Genomic DNA, 17726 nt, shown 5'->3' with positions numbered 1-17726 from the left:
TAGATACCATAGACTAAATTGTAAAAAAAAAAAAAAAAAGAACCAAAGATTCAACATCACTTCATAGTAGAGCCTTTAAAAAAGCCAACATGACTGTAAGAAAAATTGAAAAAAATCTCAAATCCAAACTACCCCCTTGACTTCAAAACAATATTGAGCAGTAATTAACCACTTCTCTAGAAGTAGAGATGGGAGCTAATCAGTAGATCTGTAAAGAGACTGGGTGGTGTGTGCTCTGAGGTGCATCTGTAGGATGGAGAAGAGTGATTTCAACGGCTGTTTGTGGTGGTGGGCTCAGGAGGAGGTGACGGGCAGTGGTCGAGGTGGTGGGGAAAGAGGGGATGGGTTTGCAGGTTACCTGAGCGTGGAGCGAGGAGGGGTAGGTGAAAGCGGGTGGGAGGGCCGGCGACAGCTCCGCCGGGTACAGAGGGTATGACGCCCACACGTCTGGGCTGCTGGGATATAGAGCAGGCACTGTGAGCTCATCTGTGGAAAGAAGAAGAGGAGGAGTGGAGTGAGGAGTGTGGCCAGTGGATAGGTGGGGGCTAGAGAGACAGGGTGGAGGTGGCGGCAGTGGAGGTGGTCGTGGAGGTGCACTAGAGGTGAGGATCACTTATCTGAGATAGCTTCCTTGTTTCAATTCTTTAAACCAACTGACTGTTCGCTAAACGTGCCCCTCCATTTTGTTATTATTGTAAACTGCTGTAAAGTCCTGTGTGAGAACGTGAAAGCTTAACAGGCATAGCAGCATTCACTAAGGGGGCAGGGCTTAGCAAAAGTCAATTATACTCGCCTAAAAATCAATAAAGCTGACTTAATTCAGGATAACATGAGAGGAAACCATCTCAGATATGATGATTTACTCACTGAGTCAAATATAAAGTGACTGTGAATAAAGAGCATAGTGCATGAGTGAAGAGATGGGTGACGGTGCAGAGTGGTACAGACTAAGTGTACATTTAAAATGCAGAATAAGAAAAGAAAACAGCAGCTAATTGGAGAACCATCGCTCTCTGTGTCTCCTGGTAAGTGTTTATCGTAGCATGATCAGGGACATGTCTGATTTTAAACATCTCTTATCAGGAAATGACAGTAATTTCTCTCCTGGTGATTACGTCACGGTTTCATTAATCGTTTCCTTCCATTTTCCACCGAGGCCCCAGAGTACACACCCTTTCTCTGGCAAAAAAAGATCCAAGATAAGAGCAGTTTGGTCATTTAGGAAGAATGTACGACCACAGCTGGCCTATGTTCAACTACCAATGGCTGATTCTTGCAGAATCCTTAACTCCTTAGAAAAATATTTAACCAAGTGGGGGAAAAAATTGAGTACAGAGCTGCATTAGCAAATTCCATACACGCCTGGTACTTAAAGGCCTTGAGTCCAAATAATTAGAGCAACAGCTAACAGTGAACATGTACTGTTTATGAATCATTAATCTAACAGGGGGCATGTGTCGTTTAGGGGGAGACAAAGACACAGTTTTGGATATCTATTTTTGGTTACAGATTACTAAGAGAAATGGCATTAACCTGTTTCCATGGGATGACAGCGTTCCAATGAGGAACCAACACAACACCATTAAAAAAATCTACTTTTCAGTGATTAGCAGCCAAATCTCCATTTCTCATGTATAGTCACGGCTGAAGCACAAACACTCCTCTACTAATGACAAACAATCGTAAAGGGAAACAGCTGTCTAGTCACCTCAAACAAGAGAAACTAATGGGCCAAAGGAAGCAGCAACATAGAGAAAAAGTAAGATGAGCTCAGGGACAGACGGACGAGTGGTCTGGAGTACTCACATGGGTCTCTGCCAATGAACTGTGGCCCGGGGCTCTGCTGGGAGGGAGGGGGGTTGGGGGTGCCAACCAGCTTGTTCTTGGCCATCTTGGTGTTGGCCTTGGCGAACTCCAGCCGCAAGGTCTGGGGGATCTCTGGATCAAACCGGACCCCCTGAGATCAAACGGAAAGACGTGTCAGCAAACTGTTTTTGTTTCCTAGAAAGCTTTTATCCATGCTCTTAGAACAGAACGCTCAAATATCATAAGAATTGTTTGTATTGTTGATTACTAGTATTATTTTGACATTGGTGTAACTTCTTGATCTGCGCACATTAATACTGGAGGATTTTTGGTGGCAAGAAATCAATTTGGCACCAGAAAGAAATTTGCAGATATTCATGATTTTAATTCATTCAATTCATAGATTTGAAGTTTGGATGGATTTGAGTATTAACTCACTTCCTGCAAGGAGTGACAGCACATTTTTTCCCACATATTGTTCACAGTCAAAATATGATGAATGCAGACAAGTTGTTTATAGAGTTCTTAGATTTATCCCTTGTTTTCCTGAAGGGTTGCTCAAAGTCAACACCTTGGGAGGTGTCTTTATTGAGCGGGATTAGGCCTCACCACATGATGACTCTTAATGATGTTACACATAGGAACAGTAGTACTTTGCTTTAGAGTTAGTTTTAATGCCTGTCTTCCACTTTTGCAGCCTCGTGTGTTGTTTCATCTTTCAGCATTTTACGACTGAATATACTGCCCAATTCTTGGCGGTGAGAGGACATTTCCAGTTACTTAGACTTTGACGCCAGCTGTAAATGGCTCACTGTGGATTAGAGGTTATACTGGTTTGACGCGAGTGATGACGAGTGACACCCGCAATTGAAAAATCAGAAGCTGATGACACAAACCTGGCCAGTGCATGATATCATTAACACCACATGCAGACAAACCACAAGGCCCTCGCTATGCTCCCTATTGAACTCTGTAACTGTAACTTTATATTGTGACATCAAATCCGCCACTTGCTATGACATACTGCAAGCATTACCGCTTGAAGTGACTGGCAAATTCTTGACATGCCAATGCTAAAAGCCTTCTGACATACCAGTGCTCACGACAAGCCAAGTAAAGGTTGTTTTTTCTCTCTTCCATCTGATCTACATCAAAAACCTCCACGTGTGCAGCAGTCCAAATCATTTTTCTTCTCAATTACTTTCGCCTGAGGAAAAATAAGGAATGTGACATAAACAAAGGTCTTCTTCATCCAAAAACAAAGCGGCTATTTGTTTGCCTACCGCGAACGCAACAAGGCCAGGAAGAATGTCACCAGCAACTGTACCCTGCACCCTCTAATTAACCTCATTTGATTGTCTGCAAAAGACCCAGAGGAAAAACACAGGGTCAGATCAATGGAGGAGAAAAGCAGTCAAGAGTAAAGTTCTCTGCAGCAAAAGAGCGAGAAGCTGCGGGATCGTCCCTGCAGGCTCGGGCAAAGCTGAGCCGAAACAAGCGAGGGATGACTCTTCTCATGAAGGGGAGGGAATTAACTAGGATTGCCTTGGCTCAGTGCACTCACAGCTTCTGCCAGTTGAGGCTGCAGAGGTATAATAAAGGTACATGGATATAATGAGGCCTGAGCACATCTCAGTTTGAACTGCGTCAAATCGCTACCTTTAAGTGTGTTCTTTGCACTTGTAATGTACAGTACTAACATGTATTGTGTTCGGTGGTGATTGTAATTGTTGTAATGATGCTGTTGCAAGACACAAGCGTTCTTTTAGATCTATAGCTCATAGTTTAGAGGAAATATAACAGAACTACTATGATGGGAAACAAATCCCCTCAGTTTCCTCTGTCTTTCCCATATTTCAATATGCAGATAGATGTTTGCAAAATCTGGCTTATCTCCATATCACCCCCGGGACGTAGCTTTCCCCGAAAAACAACAGCACTGTTCAATTCTCAGCCCCACTGAGTGATTCTATGGAAACACTCTGACTATTGTTGGCTCATAATAAGATGATAATTTTTATCCTTTCTTCAACTCTCTGCTCTGCCTTTGATGCGCACCAATATCTCGACATCTGAAAGTTGACAGACTCTGCTTGCGTTGTCACGGTCCCACTTTAGGAGGATGATAAAACTGATCTTTTTCCGTGACAAAGGGATCAACAAAAACTTAAGAAGGAGTAGAAGGGGTGGTGTATATCTAGACAGGTTAAAAAAACAATGGGAAAGTAAAGCTGTGTGAGAGCTGGTGTTCATTACCGTCTATCTATACTTTGTTTCAAGAGAGCTGAATAAAACCCTGTGAGGATGGGCTCCGTTTCATATTTGAGTCTGCCTCATCAAGGATTTCTACTGAGCTACATTCTGAAATAAGTGAGATTAAAATTAAACCCTAGATCAATATCTTCTATTTATATGTGGAAGAAGAGTTAATTTTCCTCCTGACCTTGCAGGATCTGCGGCAAAGCTTTAAGAAAAAGGGCTTTATAAACAGAAACAGACACGGTATTTAGAGCAGCCATGACATGTTTGTCTTCACCACCTTTTCTGGCTTTTTCTTTTGCATGTGATAGAAAATGTAGGTATGTCTGGATTTCCCTCATATCAAATGCACTTGCACAGGAGGCAGAGAGATGCGATTCCGAGTCATCACAAGATATACAAGCGCCGAGCTGGTTGCTTGAGAGGAGCACGAAGAGGGCATGACACTTACGTTCAAGGCATTCTTAGCAGCCTCTGCCTCTGATCGACTGTCAAAGCTGACAAACCCCACTGGCTGGGGAGACAAGAAGACAGAACAAAAGAAAGAAACATGGTTTAAGGCAGAAAACTGAGTCGGCATTTCTGTCTGAGTGACATAGACATGTTGTTCTTTTTTTTATTATTTTATTTTTTCATCATGCCCCCCCCCCCTTCTCTGTCTCCCTCTCTCTTGCCCTGTTTATAAAACCGTGGTGACAGAGAGAGAGAGGGAGAGAGAAATGGAGGCTGGACGCTTACATTGTACAAGGAGAGTCCATCATTCTGCTCCCCTATGCCCAAATACGGGCAATGTGAGAGCGAGAAAGTGCATGTAAGAGTGAGTGTGAGAGAGGGAGAGAAAGGGGGGGCTGAAAAAGGAGAGTAGAGAGAGAAAAAAGAAGACAAATGGGGCAGGGGGGGTCTTGAGAATGAGAATTTAGAGGTTAAAGTTGAGGGTGAAAAAGAAAGAAAGTAAGAGAGGTAGAAATAGTTTAGAAATAGACAGGCCTGTCGCTGAAAAACCATGCAATATATCCTTGTTCACGTCTATTTCACCGGTGCTTGTTTTATATTCTGGTGACATCACTCCAGAGCCTGTGCCCGCAATAGTAAAAGGTGAGTGAGCAAGAGGGAAAAGCAACAAAAACAAAACAAAACACAGGGATGAAGGTTTGGTTGTCAGATTTCTAAAACCACTCTTGCAAATATGAACAAAGAATACACTTTTCTGCAGAGTATATGTGCGTGGATGGGGATGTTGGGAGAATGTGGGGTTGGGGAGGGGGGGGGGTGAGGAGAAAATCTCTAAACATGTTGCTCCCATGGGGTCGCACTGCTGCGTGTGATCTGGAAAAGCAGTGTAGGGTTATGGGAATTTTGAACAAGTAGAGAAAGAGGAGGAGGAGGAGGAGGGAAAAAAGAAAAGTAGAAACATGAAAAAAAAAAGAAAGAGGGACTAAGTGAAGACGTCAGGAGGAGGAAGCGTAACAGGAATATAAATAGAAAAGGTCTGAGATCTGGCTCTTGCTATATATGGAGATGGCTGTGTGTTCTCGGACTGGAAGGGAGAGGGAGGATCGATTGATTTACGTCGTCATTGTCATTAGTTGGGAGGAGATTTCGCTCAAAACACAAAGACAAGCCTGGGGAATGCTGTACAGCACTTTGTGAGACCTGAACATAAGCGTCAGCTGACATTTGTCCTGAGGAAGATGGCAATTATGAAAGTATGAGGCAAGGTAGAGAGGTGTAAAGAGAGGCCAAAGAGCTGCTGAGCATCTCACTTATTCATTAAACAAGTGAAACAAAAAGAAAAAAAAACACACAGACCACATTTTCTAGACTAGGAAATTTGGAATCCTGCAGGTTAAGTGAAGGTCAGCTTTTTTTGAGTGACAGTGATGTCACAGGGTCCTGGAGTACACCTGTGCATCACAGCAGTTAAACCACTGGGGGTCATCAAAAAAAAACATTTTCTTTCTTTTTTCTTTCTGATTTCCATCATTGTAAACTGAATATTTTGGGATTTTGCACTGTTGGTCAGACACAACAAGACATCTGAAGCTGTCATCTTGGGCGCTGGGAACTCGTGATGGGCATTGCGGTTCATTGGACCACACAATGAATCGACTAAGAATTGGCAGATTAATCAATAAAAATACTCCCTCGACAGTCTAGCCCTAGACATGACACAATGAGGTACAAGATAAAAAGAAAACAATGAACAATGCATAAATAGTATTCGCATCAAAACAACCCATACTGATAACAAAGATTAACTGGACTTAAATGTATAAGAATATAAAAAGTATATTAGAACAATGCTAATTGCCTTTTTGACAGCATGCAATCACAATGAAACAAAAACAAGGGAAAATCCCAAAGCATGGATTGGGTTTTTACCACCAGAAAGAAAGCTTTCCTTTGTTCTTAGTTTTAGAGGTATTATACTCAGCACATTCGATCTAAATCGCTCTAAACCCATCTAATGAGCATGTCATGTCGTTATGGGAAACAGTGTAATGTGGTAATAAGTACACTGACATGAAGCTAAATTGCTTAACTCTGGATGTGGACACCTGCCAGCTGAGCTCATTTTCAGTCCTACGCCCCTGGAGGCAAAACTCAACCGTCAGTACAGCTCTTGTCAAAACGCTCGCTTTGACACCTCAAAATTCTTTTCCCGTCTCCCTTCCCATCCCCGCACGTCCCGCCGGAGTTGACTGTCTGTGACTACAAGCATACTATCCGACTGCCAAAGGCAAGTTGGTGCAACACTTTTTCCCCCTACCCTCCCCACCAATAAACTTTTTTTTCCCCTCCTATCCTTCATATTCGACAAGCCGATAACACCAAGAGGGGAAAAAAATAGGGGAGACAAAGAAATTAAAGGTGTTGATGAGCAAGAAATTTGCAAACAGTAACAGCATGGTGAGACTGACAGATGCCTTCATTCAGTAGCTTCTTTGTATAAAAACAGCCCTCAGTGTGTCTTGTAGCATACCTGTTTGGAAGTGAGTTTTATCAAGGAGCCTTCATAGCCCTGAAACAAAGGAAGGAAATGTCAGTGAAAGAAGTGTCTGTTAACAAAAGACACAAGCTTTAATTGGATGTAAAGATATTTTAGGGATTCTAGTGAGCAAAATATTGCATAATAACACATTTAGTAAAATATATTTTTGCATTGCAGGGTCACCACTGACTAAGCCAGGTTGTTTCTCAAGTCAAAGAGCTCTTATGAAGACCATATGGACTGATTATTGTGTCTTACCTGATTAATCTAGATTTACTGCTTTCAACGCTCATGACAAACCATTTACTCAGAGTACATACCATGAGCATTATCTAAGAGGGAGATTAGATGCATAGCAGTTGTCCCATTATTCACTTTAACTGTGCTGCTGCTGCAGCAGCAGCACCATTAAAGTGCATTATTCAAGGGCGACGGGCCAAAAAGCTTGCAACATCTACATACATTCACCTGAACTAAACTCTAGGACTCTTTGTGCCTGTGACAAAAGTGAAGTTTCTGAGGTGAAGCAAATAGCTTTGTTTTTGTATCGCAGGCAGTGAGCCATTTTTCCATGAGACACACACACAAGCTTCCTGTGGATCAAGATGTGATTGAACTTCAGCTTTAGGAACACAGACACTTGAACCTCGCGGGAGAGTTTCCATTGCCGTTTATTTCATCACCATTAATGGAGGTCCCATTGACTGCTGGAAAGAAAAGCTGCTAAGAATAGCTGCAGCCCATCCATTTAAAACATACAAACATACCTTAAATGGTCTGAACAGGAGATAGAGCTCCCGCGGCTTAATATCCAGTGGTAGCCCACTGACAAATAGCGTTCGGACCTGAGGAAGACAAGAAAGAGATCATGTATTTTTCATTAACCTCCACTGGTTATAAATAGCCACCTTGCATACCTGACAGTAACAGATGAGGTTATGAGGAAAAGGACACTGAACATGAGTTAAACAGTTCTCTGGGTTGGCTAGACACTAAAAGATAGACTTTTCAAACACTGATAGGGATGTCTTTCAGCTCAGCAAACACACTCACACACCCTATCACACACCTTTCTACAGTAAGTGTATTGTCTTCTTCTGTGTAATCTACAGCCTGCTGTGTTTTATGGCAATCCTCCCTCGCAGCTCTAGCCTCTGTTTTACATTTGAACTTTTCAACTTGCAACTTGAGCTGGCATTGCTGGGGAATTACAATGTACATGTTAGCAAAGAGAGAAAAATCTAATTGTTGCAATCCACACTGAGTCAGAGAAGATGGAAAACCACCGGGGGAGTAACATGAGAGTGACTCCAAATGGGCTTTCAGGCAAAGAAGTTGTTGTTGTCATCATGTGTGTTGACAGAGAAGAAAATGAATACAGTGTGATTGCGCAAGGTGTACTGCAGGTACAGTTTAGGTTTGTCAAATACCTAACCTTTGAGCAAGCAAATATCAACTTAATACTATTTTGACAACACAATCTAGAGCAAACATTTCAAACTGCATATGTTGCCTTCAACCTCACCATCAACCCTGAGAGATGAAATAATGCGGAGATGAAAAAAGGTAGATGACATAAGTAAGTAAGAGATACAAGACAGCTGATAGTGAGTGGGGTGGGGGTGCTCATCTGATGTACTGTATGTGCTGAGAACAGGGATAAACTATGGGGAGAAAGTACTAGAAAACACACTACAAATGTACTTTCCACTAAAATATAAACAGTGCAACATATTTCTTAAAGGCCTGCCACCCAAACATTAGACAGAACTGTCTGATCAGAATAGCACAGATGCTAATAAAGAATATTTATAAAGAGTTAAAAAAAAAAACATTTTAGACAGGTAAGGTGAAATAGAAACTTTGCTGCCCCAAAAGGGTCTAAAAGGAAAAAACTAAATAAATAAATACACAGTGTCTATTCAATATGAAGCTGGAGCCAGCAGGCAGTTAGCTTAGCTTAGCAAAAAACTGGAAAACAGCTAGCTCGTCTACGTACAAAATCCACCTACCAGCACCTCTAAAACTCACTAATTAACATGTTCTATCTTGTTTGTTTAATCTGTTTTATTCATTATTATTATTATTTATTTATTTTCTTATTTTATGCTAACCTAAGCTAATCAGCTCCTGCTTCACACTAAATGCACAGATTTTGGAGTAGTATCTTCTCATCCAACTCAATGAAAAAAGGGCATTTCCCCAAATTCCTGTTCCTATTCCTTCAAGAAACTGACATGGGGGTGACAATACTGTGGGTACTTTCAGGGCACACAGACACTGTTTGACTCCTAGTAAATATGCCAAAGCTGTCAACCTCTTTCTGAACACCGAACAGTGTCACCCAGTGTCAGCAACTGGGCTGCCATGCTTAAAACTGCTTGTGTGAACAGCAATAGTTCTTTCAACATATGCAGACACATTAGCACCAAATGTAACATTTGGTAAACATGGACATAGCAGTGCTACAAGACACATGTGCAAAGACATCCTGTCACAGCTCATGAATGCAGATCTGGTTACATTTCGGAGGCGATGAAACAGGGAAATTCTATTTGTTACATGTAATTGTAGACGTGTCTGTCCTTAATAAAGGGTCAGTACAGGAAAGAGTTGTTAACACAGGCATTTCTTACTATAAACTACAACATGTGTCTTCTACTAACACAACAGCTTTGTTTTTTTTCCCCATTTAACCCCTCTTAAGCTTGAAAAAATGAAGTGGTACTGAGACAAGAAATTATAGATTCTCTCTCTATTATCTAAATAGGCACTAATCACACCTCATACCTGGAATTATTACCTAATTGAAGTTGGCATCATACAAGAAAATAATTGCTTTAGTGCACAAGAGACATGAAAATCAAACAATAGACTGTGGGCATCAAACAGACTTCCAACAACTCCACTGTACACGCCCACATCAATACCGTGATAGCGGATTTGGATGTGTAATTTAATTATTTATTCAATATGATTCTATTTAAGGCTGAATTTAGAATAAAACCGTAGGTATGCAATTACACAGAGTAGATTCAAAGCTCGCAGATTCATTAGATAGTAGATTCACAACTCACTAGGGGACAAAGGAACTGCTGAACTAACACTACACCTCATTCCCACATGAAACCTGATACGCACCACTGATGCCAAAGGCAGAGCAACACACAAACAAAGGAGCTTAGCAACTGGGGGTGCAATAGCTGGAGAGTGCCAAACCGGCCATCCAGCCAAAAAAATCTCACCTCTGCGACTTTCTCACCTTCGCTCTTATCTTATCTTATCTGAGCCGAGCTGCACCCTGCAGGGCCGTCACTGGGCTCTGTCTCCGGCAGTTCGGTTTAAATAAACTCTTTTAGACGGTCTCCTTATATGGAGTTACATGGGAACAAAGAGTCAGAACAGGATGGTATCAATCAGACACGAGCAAGGGCAGTCACTGACAGCTGTTGAGGCTGATAAAACTAATAGCGTGGTGGTAAAAAGTGCAGCCAAAATACAAGTATTTGTGTCGTCGTTTTCACTGTTTCAGTGAACATCTTGTTAAAGCTGCACATGACCACAAAAAGAGGCCAAAACAACACAAGAATCACTCGCTGCTTTTAAGATGACGGATTTAGATTTCACTCTCAAGTGTTGTTTCATTTTATGTGGATTGAAGATGAAACTGAACATCAGAATAACCTTATAGAAAATACATAGGCTGTGATTACTTTAATAATATGTATTTTTACATGATGACAGCATTTTCTGAAATTGTACCTTAAACAGGAAGTTGGCGCACATCTTAAGAAAATCTTAGTCATCTAACTCCTTCACCAAGTTATCTAAGATCCCATCTTTGATTGAACTCCTATCTTCAGACATGACGCTAATAGACACTTGAGAGCTGGATATGCTGCACAAGTTAAGACAAACACACACAACAATGAGTCCTCTACACACTTGGAACAATGGGACATTCTTGGCTGAGTCGAACCTCATTCCTGAGGCTTCCTGACGTCAGCTGTTGTGATATATGATCAGTTCGCCGTGTGTCCGGTGTGGCGCTGACTGCACACACTGGATATGGGATGATTCACCGGCAAACGTGTCAACAGCTCTCTCCTGCAGACATCTGCTGTTGATTACAGTATCGGCATTTATTTATATGTTGCTTTGAGTCAAGCTTGGTGAGGCAGAGAGCTGTAAACGCGCAGCCACCAGGTAAAGTGAGGCATCAAAGTTTCATAATGTAGTAAACTAAACTGAGGGTCAAGCTGGGGGTTGAGCAGATTCTGCGGATTCGTAAAAAGCAAAAGATAAATCCTCTGCCACTGTTTTATTGGATTTCAGAAGCATTGTTTTATTGGTTCCTTGTGGGTCACATACCTACATTTCCATAGTGCTGAGTGGCCTGGTATGGGCCTTTGAATCATTGACCATTTATGGCGTGCTCACACACCAACAAGCAGGCAGGCTTCGATCAAAAACAGCAGTCCCTACCTACCACAAGCCAGCTGAGTACTTCACAGCCGGCTACCAGTGCAGTTCCCTGGCAACGCCTTAGCGGAGCACAGCAGAGTGTGGAGCCCCGGGCCAAAAACATCAGATCCTATTAAGGCCACTTCTGCAGCAAGTCCCAGGGGATCAATGTACCTCTAATCAGAGATCCTTGACTCCACAGGCCCCAGATGAGGTCATCACCTTATTGATACTCTATCATTGCACCTTGAAGGTTTGCCGGTGCCACCCTAAGGCTGGAGAAGTGAACAATTGTTGGCAGTATTGCTTGACAATTACTGGAACGATTAATTGATTACCAAAATAGTAGTTGAATTATTCTCTGCCAATCAAACTAATTGAATAATCAATCACTGCTGGGGACGACGATATTCTACCAGAGAAAAAACTCAATCATCCGGACTATCATACAGGTAGTAAACAAGCCAAGGGTTCAAACCTGTTCTTCTGACTGCTTGCGTTTCTTGCAAACGAAGTCTAAACCCAGAAAAACAAGATCCAAGTTGTAATAAATCAAAATGATGCTTTAAATGAGCCAGATGAAGGAGTAAAATCACAAAGGATGATACATTTAGTATTAAGCTAAAACATCTGGTACTAAAAATATCAGCTACAGAATTATGTTTTTTTCTGGCTTCAATAATGAAATGTCGTGTATAGGAAAAAAGCTTACTTAGGCCCTGAAACCAAGAGACCAACCTTCCACCAAACAGCCTCTCCACTATCAACTATCATGAAGCTTTAATTAACAAAGCCAAAACTGACACCACAAGTGCTTGATAGCTGGGAACAATAACCGCCTGGAGCACCAATCAAAACCTGCATTAAAGTATCTCGAATTTTCTCCAGCAGAGAAGGCAATTTGTCAGCCATTATAAAAGCTGCCTGATTTGTCTAATTAACAGACCTAGCAAGTTATTCATGTGTCATTTCTATTCAGCTTGCGTTGTAGACTTATAAAATTTGTTACACCTATTGCCTGAAATGCCTCATTATACTCTGTGTGACTTTCTCAGATATTTGCTCTGACTTTAATTGAGTGCTTTTTTGACCGTTTGTTCTGGCTGAAATGAGGGACACGACCTTGGTGCGATGTGAGATGATTACTATGTGTTTCACTCTCCCTCCCTGTGTGTGTGTATGTGTGTGTTTAACAGCCAAGTTAATAGATAGAGGTCCTTCGAGCCAGATGTGGCAGGACACAGTTCTAACCTTGAAGCCTTGAGAGAGAGGATACAGTGGCCTATTGTAGCATGCATGTGCACAACACCGCGATTACCTGCATATGAAATCAAAAAGGAAGAATCAGAAGAAATCTTTCTCTGCACACCCACACTAGTTGCTTTCAAATCCACACACAAGTCTTGGTTTTGCTGTGACCGAGCAAGAATCAAAGCCGGCCCATAAGCCTGTGTGAGCTCAGGGCAAGTTGAGTTTTCTTGCATCAGTTGAGCGCTGCGTTATTAAAAACAGTCTAACTGACAGACTCCCACACTCCTTCGCTATCTGAGTTGTCACTGCTCTGTGTTGGCATCGCTCTCCATCATCCTCACAAGTTTTTTTTCCCCCTTCATCTTCTGTGTCGGAGAATGTGAAGAGTGAGAGACTGCAGGCCCGAGAGGTGTCAAACGACCATAAATGGATGACTCCGTTTGTCTGTTAATCGCCAGGGTTCAGCAGGTCAAGTTTCACATTTGGGGTCAGAGGTCAACAGGTTAGGCACGAGTTATTGTGTGGGTCAAGGGGGTCAACTGTGAGGTTGAACACACTCCAAACGTCACGACTGAGCTCCAGGAGGAGAGTTTCTTTGTTTCTCTCTCTCTCTCTCTTTCTCCACAAGTGCTTTCGACCAACAATTACCGCTTAGTAAGGGCCTGTAAATGTTCCAACAGGTTAACCTTTAAAAGACATTTAAAACAAATGACCTAGGAAAAGCAAGTACTGCGTTTTTCCTTCTCTTGCTCTTTTCCTCCTCTCTCCATGACAGTTTTAAATCTAACCCTGGAAAAGAATACTCTCGTGTCTTAATGACACATATTCGCTCTTTCTTCCTTATCTACCATTTTTGACCTCAACAAAAAGGGCTTTAAGGTGTCATTTAGATGACATGTGTGGAAGAGAAGAGTGACTCATTCACAGATTGTCAGCTGCACATCAGTTTGACTCCTTGGCTGTCAGCTTAGAGTTCATCAAAATCTTTCATAGTAGTTTGCTCGCTTCTTCCTCTCTCATATCTGTTGAGTCTCGATGAATGGACTTAACATTCCAAGGCACTCATTAACGTGAACTAATCGGCCAAGTCCGCCTCAGCCTTTCCTAGACTGCCTTTGTTGCCGCCTGCCCAAGTGGACACCTTAAACTGTTTGGTTTTGAGGTTGGGTGGGCAGAGGGTTAAAGTGTCCGGTGCAAGTGGAGACAAAAACAACACTAGATACTCAGTCATCCTCTGTGTCTCCATGAAGAAATGTAAGCCGACTGCTAATACGTTCCCTTCATGTGATGGTACAGCTGTTCCTTTGAGTTTATCAGTGACATATTTAGGGCTGTAAATAGTTTTTTTTTATATATGGATTCATGTTTCAATCAATGAATTGTCAAAAAATGGGCAACACAAGTTCTCAAATTGCTTAATTGTCCAACCAAAGTTCCAAATCCCAAATGTCGTCAATTTACAATAATGTAAAATAGAGAAAAATCAGCAAACACTCACATTTGCAAAGCTGGGACCAGCAAATGGTCTGACTTTCAGCACTAAATATAGTGGATTTTCAGGACGTGAAAATGGCTGAAATTATGAGTTAGTAGTGAATGGCTGCAGAATAGTTTTCTGTCTATCAACAAATAAATGAATCTACTTTCGCTCTAAACCAATCATATTATAAGATAATGGAAAAAAATCAGAATTCTTACAATAGGGACTCTTTACTCTCTGTGACATGGATTGACAAGAGAGAAAGCTAATCTTCTTTTCCTGGAAAAGTATAACATTACAGCCTACAACATAACAGGACATTATGCCCAGTTAGAGCATTTAAGGGACTAATCCATTGAGGCCTATCCACTGAATTTTGGTCCCGCCTTTTCGAGCTAATCTTGAGCAGTTTGACCTTGGATGGCTAACTCTCACCAGCCAGCCAAAAGGCTGTCGAGTCGGACAGTCAGACAGACAGGTTTTCTCCTCGTTACCGTTCTGCCTGGTTTGCTCTGTCATTAGGGCTATTCCCATGACCAAAAACGGCCCTCCTGCTCAGAGATCTCAGGGTCATGCTTTCAATGTATGGGGCGATAAGGGATAAGGAGTTTGTCTACTGGGACTGAAATGGGCAAGAGAGAGAAAGAGAGAGCAGGATGAAAAAGAGGAGAAGAGTGGCAAATTATAAACATTACCAGGGTGGAGGGAGGGAGGAAACTGCAAGAGAACAAGATAAAGAGAGGGGAGAAAAAGGGTGGGACAGACGAAAGGAAGGAGGGAAGGAAACAGTGGGGAAGGGAGATAAAAGTGTAGGACAGAAGGGGAGGATGGACGGAGGGGTTTATAGGAAAGAAATTAGATGAATTAAAGAATAACTGACTGAAGAAGTGGGCTGAATATAAAAAAACAGCATGAAGGAGGGTTCAGTGATACTGTTTAATGTAAGGGAGATAATTATAGCTTATGAGTAAGCAATATTAAGTGGAGGTGACAGAACAAGCACATAAATACAGTATGACAAAGCAAGACAAGATGGCTGACGCTGTCTAGGCACAAGCTCACACTTCCCTCACTTGTGTATCATTAATTACAAAGCCAAGCTGACAACTAAGGCCTTTTAAGGAAAGCAGCACCATATAAGAGACTTCTCACTCGTGGTCAGTTTTAATAGTTTTATATATAGCTGCAGACATGTATTTAAATATCTAGTATAATTCTGTATCTCTGACTTTTTTTTCTTCTTTTCTTCTCACATCAGTCTAGCAGGATCCTTTTGCCAGCCGTTCCTGACGCTAAGCCTTGTTGTTGTCTTTTCAAATACCTCTTGTCGCACAGCTGACAAATGGCTAAGATAAGATGACAATTCCCCCTGCGCTTTTATAAATAAACTCCTACCTATCAGACGGATAGATGGAGCAGGGTTTTACGGTTTGTGCGAGCCTGTGTAGGGGATTTTGTATTGTGTATATTAACGTACATATTTCATGGTATGCCTGTGTTTTTTTACTATGTGATTTTGAGAGTACTTTATAGTCATAATCTACAGTAAATCTCTGCGTATATTGTCTTCAACAATCCGTGAGATTCGTTGTATGCTTTCCCTTTTGCCCTATCATGGCCACTTTACCCTCTAAGCTCCCCTCTGATAGCGTTTCATGTCACAGAGCGTTAATATATCTGCGTGCCCTTTTCATAGATACATGCACAAGTACGGACCACACACCAGCGCTGCTACAGGCCGGCGTGGCCTCCCTCCGCTTCGTCCTGCTTCTCCAGCAGCACAGCTCCCCACCTACATCTCTTCATGGAAAAGGTCACGCTGGCCACATGACCTGCTATTTGAAGAGGACCTGGTGGATACCCAAAGCAGGCCAAGCACAATCCAATTACACCCCAGGGAGATACGCCGCATTTGCTGAACTCTGCTTGAGTGATATTCTGTTTCTCTTTGGGCGCTTGTAAAGATCCACTTACATGTTTATGGTCAGCCAGGAACTTGAATCAACAGATGTTTTACGAGGTTCAAACTCCTGCTGTGTTCGACTGTTTCTTCCAGGAAAGACAGTTTTGCTATGAATATGATTATGAGTATGATCTCAAGTCAAAACCTCATTTCATCCTGCAGAGGAACCAATCAAATACTCTGTGTTCACTCATTTGTCAAAGATCAGGTGCGGTTTGACGACGGACCTCCAACGCTGAGGAGGCTGGGCAGGTCTCCGCTTAAATAAACACAGGTTAGCTTGAGGCAAATTGACAGCAAGGGGGTTAAAGGTCAAGCTTAGTCGGGTGACTTGGTCGCTACGATGCATTCCATGTACTAACAACCTGTACTGCATGTCTTCACCTCTCGTTCTATCTACCATTATTCCCTCTCTTCACTGTGTACTATCCATTAACACAAAATAGGCCTGAAAATAATCTGAAATAAACAAATTATTATTTTCAGTACCGATTAAAACGGTCTGTTGTTTCTTTCAGTCAACTGAAAGCATTATTAGGTCTGTAAAATGTAAGAAAATAGTGAAAAACTGGCCATCTCAATGTCCCAGAGCCTAAGGTGATGTCTTCCTATTGCTTGTTTTGTCTGACCCTCAGTCCCAAACCCAAAGATATTCAATTTATAATTATATAAAACCAGAGAAAAGCAGCAAATCCTTACATTTCAGAACCTTTAAAAGGTACAAATCTTTGCACCCTTTGCTTGATAGATAACTCAAATTACTGATTTATATTAGATTTGGGCAGAAATGTATGAATATTGTCATTAACGATTAACCTGCTGATTCTGTGCTTGGTTGTTTGTTCACTCTATATAATAGAGAAAAATGCCCATCATAATTGCCAAGTTTTTTTCCAACCACTAATCGACTCATTCATTATCTATAGATTAATCAACTAATAATTTCGGCTCTAATGTAAGTAAATGAAAGCTTGTGATGATTAACTTTTGGTGAACTGGGTTCTTTCCCTGCATGCACTCGGTCAGTTTCCCCCCCGATGACACAAACATGTTTGGAATTTGTCTCCCCACCTCCGTCATTATGAATACACTTCACTCTCTTCACAGTTAAGGATTAGCAAAACATTTAGAAAAACATGCAATTCTTCTGTTGAAACCATCTTCACGTTTTAGGAAGTCAAATCTACTCCTCCAGGTCTCTTGTCCTTACAAGGCGTGGAAACCACCGCTGGTCCGAACCTATCTTTGACATTCGCCGCGTTAAGAGACGGCGTGTCACCTCGACAGCATCAGTGGCCGTTGAGTGCCACAGTATGCGAAAGCATCCAGAGCACCTGATAATAAAGCTTATCAAACCAGCTCACAAGATTAGATGCTGCCGGGAGGGCCGGGGGCTGAAACCTGCATACCTCGCCTGCAACAGCACCATGTTTGGCGAGCACTGGTCCACACAAGATAAACATTAAGCATCGTCAAGCTTTGGTGTACAGTGATGATGGCGTGTGAGGTTG

General features: G+C 41.9%; 1 protein-coding gene across 2 annotated transcripts in view; it reads right to left on the bottom strand.

Annotated features, from left to right (window-relative positions):
- The window catches only part of LOC139305684 (RNA-binding protein with multiple splicing-like), a 32928-nt gene that overhangs the window by 12007 nt on the left and 3195 nt on the right, over nucleotides 1-17726 (bottom strand). For both annotated transcript variants that reach the window (XM_070929606.1, XM_070929607.1), the window contains exons 2-6: nucleotides 7825-7902; nucleotides 7049-7087; nucleotides 4517-4579; nucleotides 1807-1957; nucleotides 359-486 (exon numbers count right to left, since the gene is read on the bottom strand). In XM_070929606.1, the coding sequence (XP_070785707.1) occupies nucleotides 359-486; nucleotides 1807-1957; nucleotides 4517-4579; nucleotides 7049-7087; nucleotides 7825-7902 (459 nt within the window). The remainder of the gene's footprint in view (nucleotides 1-358; nucleotides 487-1806; nucleotides 1958-4516; nucleotides 4580-7048; nucleotides 7088-7824; nucleotides 7903-17726) is intronic.

The sequence above is a fragment of the Enoplosus armatus genome, chromosome 23 (genome assembly GCF_043641665.1).
Source record: "Enoplosus armatus isolate fEnoArm2 chromosome 23, fEnoArm2.hap1, whole genome shotgun sequence".
In the NCBI taxonomy this organism is placed as follows: Eukaryota; Metazoa; Chordata; class Actinopteri; order Centrarchiformes; family Enoplosidae; genus Enoplosus; species Enoplosus armatus.
This window is presented reverse-complemented; position numbering and strand designations above follow the sequence as displayed.